This window comes from Cydia amplana, chromosome 25 (genome assembly GCF_948474715.1).
Source record: "Cydia amplana chromosome 25, ilCydAmpl1.1, whole genome shotgun sequence".
Lineage (NCBI taxonomy): Eukaryota > Metazoa > Arthropoda > Insecta > Lepidoptera > Tortricidae > Cydia > Cydia amplana.
In genome coordinates this window covers 89621-95620 of record NC_086093.1, presented here as the reverse complement: position 1 = coordinate 95620, position 6000 = coordinate 89621, and the positions used below count along the sequence as shown (strand labels likewise).

At 39.0% G+C, this 6000-nt stretch overlaps 1 protein-coding gene across 1 annotated transcript in view; it reads right to left on the bottom strand.

Annotated features, from left to right (window-relative positions):
• Window positions 1-4913: 4913 nt before the first annotated feature.
• The window catches only part of LOC134659513 (cytochrome P450 4d2-like), a 33726-nt gene continuing 32639 nt past the window's right edge, over window positions 4914-6000 (bottom strand). Inside the window, exon 10 of the mRNA XM_063515172.1 lies at window positions 4914-5165. Within this exon, the coding sequence (XP_063371242.1) occupies window positions 4969-5165 (197 nt within the window). The 3' untranslated portion in view covers window positions 4914-4968. The remainder of the gene's footprint in view (window positions 5166-6000) is intronic.

The window sequence follows — 6000 nt, the reverse complement described above, 5'->3', positions numbered from 1 at the left end:
CAATTTAAGAAACAGCTGAAAAAATTACTTATCGACAAATGCTTTTATTCAATCTCAGACTTCTTAACATGCTTAGAAGCGCTGGTGGCCTAGCGGTAAGAGCGTGCGACTTGCAATCCGGAGGTCGCGGGTTCGAACCCCGGCTCGTACCAATGAGTTTTTCGGAACTTATGTACGAAATATCATTTGATATTTACCAGTCGCTTTTCGGTGAAGGAAAACATCGTGAGGAAACCGGACTAATCCCAATACGGGCCTAGTTTACCCTCTGGGTTGGAAGGTCAGATGGCAGTCGCTTTCGTAAAACTAGTGCCCACGCCAATTACTGGGATTAGTTGCCAAGCGGACCCCAGGCTCCCATGAGCCGTGGCAAAATGCCGGGACAACGCGAGGAAAATGACTTCTTAACATGCGAAACATTGTCTTAGGTAATTCAAAATGTAAATACATACATATATATATATATTTAAATACCTTGACATGTATAATTCAATTTTAATGTTTTTAATGTATTGGAAATGTTTCTATTTTATGTAAGGAATGATATTATTGTTATTATTTAAGCTAAATTATTTTATTATATTATAAAATATCCTAAGGACATGTTTTTGTACGCCAAAAGGCAAAACATAGTGATACCAAATTTATAAATTTCGACACCACTGTAACAGTTTTACCTATGTTTTACAAATAAACACTTTGACTATTGACTATTGACATCCTTGGGTCCTAAGGACCAATTCTGCCAAAGGAAATCTCTTGTTCATGCAACGCCGTCGTTGACTTTTTTGGTCTCTGAGCACACTCGACTAAACGTTTTGTCTATTTGGAATTTCTAACTATAAAAAAATAGGTAGGTATTATAAAGCCGTAGGTATTATAAAAGAGTCAAATGCGGAATCTATCGACTAAACCATCAGAAGTACAATGTAACATATCTAATTTGACGTCGTCTTTACCCGATTACGAAATGTGTAATAGACAGTAGGGCACTTAAATTGATTTCACTAAACAATGAGACGTTGCTATCCACAGCAGTTACAAACTTCACTAAACACGTCAGTATAATGGACTAAGACAAAAAATATAACGCCACTGTTTAATATATACCCTATATACCTAGTCACCGTCAACGTACGATTTTTAAGTAGATTATTGGTAAAGAGGTAACGCTTTTTTATAAAATGGTGGCAAACAAGCACGCGGCTCGTGATGCTAAGTGGCCATGGCAGCCTTTGGACGCTTTTAACTCTAGCGGTTTCATGATCACTAAGGCTGCTATTTTAATAAAAAAATACTTAAGTCTTTAGAGTTTGCCGGTCGCCTACGGTTTTCTGTAGTTTTATTTTTACTCGTCAAACGTCGTCAATTTATTTTATTCTTGGATTGTCAGTATAAAATGACTAGATTTGCACATAATTTCTATCGCCGAGTTATAACCTACTAAATTAAATACTTGGATTGGGTGAAAAAATCGTACCACATTGTAACGGCCTGCTCTTATTAATCGTCAGTACTTACGTAGCTGGTGATCCATGGTTCAAATCCTGGTAAGAGCATTTCGTTGTGTGAAAAGCACAGATATTTTTTCCTGAGTCTTGGTCGTTTTCTATATATTTATGTATTTGTATATTATATATACCGTTGTCTGAGTACCTACAACACAAGCCTTCTTGAGCTTACTGTGGGAGTGTGGGACTTAGTCAATCTGTGTAAGAATGTCCGATAATATTTTATTTATTTATTTATCAGTCTCGTGATGTAATGTCGAAAGACTGTCAGGAGATGGCAAAAATTAACATGTATGTTTTGTTTTCTTGTATATACCATCGCCCACGCTCATTAAGAGTGTTGCTGTTTGTACAGTTGAGTTCACAAACCTTTGTACAAGCCAACGTAGACGACGTTCCCAATAGTAGATTGTGAAGCGAACGAATTCTAAAATAAAATCCTGAGCGAATTAAGTGGGGGATTCAGGTGTTAGCGCCCACGGTGGAAATAATTTTGCTACCATGCGACGGACTGGCGAAAAAAAGTGCCACTGATCCCTCCTAGCGAAGAAAAGTCCTTTTCCAAATAGGTGATGTGAATAATAATAATATATATTGACACGTCTCTAAGACACCGACAATGAAAGTAGGCTTCATAACGTTTCTGTAATACTTACTCTTTTCGATCAAATGCCTTGGTTCCGCTACCCAAAGGTTTAGCGATAATACCGCCTGTTGCCTGCCTCTATCCTTAATCAATTGTTTTTCTTTAAGCTGTATCTTTCACTGAGGTGTGCTAATTAAGACTATTCTATCTAATTTCATAGAAGTATCACGTTCAAAATAACACTCGCACAGTCTGTGCTATCAAAATCGCTGCCAAGTTAGCTTGGTCGGACTCTAGGATACATATCTTCGCATTCCAGACGAACTTGCGAGCTTGTGCCCGCTAGTCTCGCATTCGCACGTGGAATGTCGCTTCTCTACAAAGTTTATTCATTGCGCAGGGGTCACAGACAGTCCATGGAATATACCTACTCTAATTACGCAAATAGTTAAAAAACAATTTAATGCGAACTGAGTGCGCAAGTCAACGCAAGGCCTTCATCACTAGCACGTTAAGACCGTTACTTATATAATGTATGGAAACAGTTTCATGACTTTTCCTAGCATCTGTCATCCTGAGGAGCTACCGCGAAAACCGAAATTCGCAAATTGCGGGGATTTCTCTTTTACTCCAATGAAGGCATAATTATAGTGACAGAGAAAAATGTCCGCAATTTACTAACTTCGATTTTCGCGGTTATAGCCCAGTACAGAGTGTAAATTTTATTCGATATCGTGACGCGAGGACGTGACGTAGGTACCTGATGCATTTGCGTCATGTCATTTTGTATAGGATTTTGAGTTTCCAAAACGTCACGCTTGGCGGGTTCAAAATATCATACAAAAACAGTGCCCGAGTGCAATAATTTGACGTTTGAAATATGAGAATCATTAATATCATTATCAATAAAATCAAGCGTAACCAATTTTATTCAAAGAAATTTTTTGATCAAATGTAGGCAATATCAAAATAATTAAAGATCTTGCCAAGGAATTAACATTTTACAGGGGAATGAGATGGAATAAATTGTATTAGCTCTCCTTTTTTTCGTGACGGCAACAAACGATTATGATTATCTTGCCGTTACCCACTAAAGGTGCAAGTTTCTTGTCATGTCAGATCATATTAAGCGTTAAAATTTTGGCGCATAAATGGAGTAGAGCGTTGCAGGCAATGGAGTAGAAGCGTTACAGATCACACGGTGTGAGGTTTACATAGTATAGGTAGAGTTAGATTATTAATTTGTGCATTTTTTGTTGCATTTCCTAGTTAAAAATAATAATCTAAATAATATAATATGTTATGTTCAGTCAGATCGATTTATGGCCCCCAAATTTCAAATTTCATCGAAATCGTTAGAGCCGTTTTCGAGATCCCCGCAATATACAAGAATTGCTCGTTTAAAGGTATTAGATAGATAGATAGATTAGATAAACCTCATCCGGTTTTATCATAGCCCTAAGCGCTAAGGAAGCTACAAGTCAACTAAATTGGAGGTTAATAGTTTGTCATGAAATTGCCTCAATTATATTGTATGGAATGTGCATTTTCAATTTCAATTTCTTTATTGTGACAGGTAATACAGATGTTCTAAAATACTTATGTCTATTATAACCTGCCTTTAAGGCGTACAATATTCTTAAACTACATGCAACAAAGTTGTATAATGTAAATGGGCCTTAAACCCCGCATACATAACTAGGGAAGTTGCGGGAAGCACGCACGTGTCGAATGCAAATCTTAACCTTCAGCCTTCGCATTTTGGTAGTAGGGGAGACCGATGTGAATTAACATACACTTGCGTTAATTTTACATTTTTAGAAACAAATATATCGCCTAGATGGTGATTAAAGTTAAGTAAGGTGCTAGGTATTAAATAAAAAAGACAGAAAAGTTCGATTAAGCAACAATAACCAGTATCTCGAAAACCACGAAACTTTTACTTTCTTCGTTAATTAATGGGCATATTCATGTCTAAACATATTCTTATATTCTTATCGGCTAAATATGAACACTTTCGAAAAATTGAAATAGACAAAATATAAGTGGACATCAGTGGCGGCGCGTCAAACATATCCATAGGCAAGCCGGGACTAATTTGGCTTACATATTTATTTTACAACTCTGCTCAAACGTCCAAAACAGGCAAGCCGGTGGGAGTCGGCTTTTATGGACGCGCCGCCACTGGTGAACAGGACATTGATGTGACGTATCAGCTGTGAGCTGCCTGTGCGTCATATTATATACATAATAAGGAAGTAACTTTTACTGCAGCCTATTCAAACATATTACCGACCGCTAGGTACATACTAACTTTACCCTCACGGATAAGCTGCTATCTTTTATCATATATTACAATGTGTACTTATGCACGGGGTCGTATCTAGTCGCATAATAATTGATTGTCATAATATAATGTTACGCATAAAACTCTTTTCGCACTTTTCGCATAATTTTTCTCCAGCTGAAACAGAAAGTATTTTCGAAAAAAATTTGCATAGGTTGTGTAGAACAGGCTAGGTTAGGTTTCTTTTATAATTTTTCAGAAATGTTAATAGTTTCAGCACAATAACAATTATGCGAAATGAGTTTTATGCGTAACATTACATTAGGACAATCAATTATTATGCGACCCAATATGGACCCGCTTGTGCACTCTCTTAAGGTGACAGTCCATTTCCAACCGCAGATGCACTACTATTCATTTTACTATGGAAATTGACAGTAACAGCGACGCGTTCAGTACCAGTAGTGCAGCTGCGGTCAGAAATGGAATGTTACCCTTATCTATTTCTTTAAAAATGACAGTACACAGGCGATAAAAGCACATCCATCTTAAACCCTCATTCGCGCGCACTCTTTTTCGCTGGATCACTTTTTCCTGAGTCCATCGTGTCTACTCCGTATCCTGAGCTCGAAGTTGTCGCAGTGCTTCATCATGACGTCGAACTTGACCCTGAAGGGGGCCAGCAGCTGGTCGGGCGGCACGCTCAGCGGTGGCAGAACTTCGTAGCGACGCAGCAGGTTCGATAGGTTCGTCTTCGTTGACATTATGGCGTAGTTACCACCTGAAATGGTAAAAATGGGTGGTAATTGGTCAGAATCTACCTCCTCGCGGTCCACCCCGGGCAACGGCTTCGCAGAAGACGGCTAAAAGATTCCGACTGTTCCTGGCTAGCTGAACTCGCTCCCTCTGAGCCTCCCAGCTATTTTGTATACATCAATTTTGGTTTCCTTACAATGCGCTCAAATAGCCCTTTTAAGGGCTCACTGACGAAAAGTTTAGGACCTTCTGTCCTCATACTACAATTAAATATTGAAGGTATGTCACAGTCCAAATGCGACTACCTCGCTAGATTAGCTAAAGATAATAATGTTGACGTGATTGCCATCCAGGAACATCACATAGATAGCGTAAATAAGTTTAACAACCGCGGCATAATCGCGGGTTTTGATATGATAGCCTATACCCTGTCACCTATTTACGGTTCCGCTGTATATACTAGATCGTCGCTCTCAAACGTGCAGCCTTTGGAAACATCCATTTCATGTAACATAGAGACCATAACTGTTAGAGTTTCAAACACTACCATTACTTCCATTTACAAGCCCCCGAACAACATCCTACCAGACCCACCTTTTAAAATCTATCCCCACCCCGCCATCTACGTTGGTGACTTTAACTGCCGGCACTCTGCATGGGGCTACTCAACGAGCGACTCAAATGGCGAATCCCTAAATGAATGTAGTCAGAAAGAAAACCTCCACCTCGTCTTTGATCCAAAACAAAGGGGCTCTTTCCGATCTGCAAGATGGCAGCGCGATACGAACCCCGATCTTTGCTTTGTCTCCCAGGATGAACAGGGTAACATACTGCCTACCAACCGCACCATCCTCCATGAC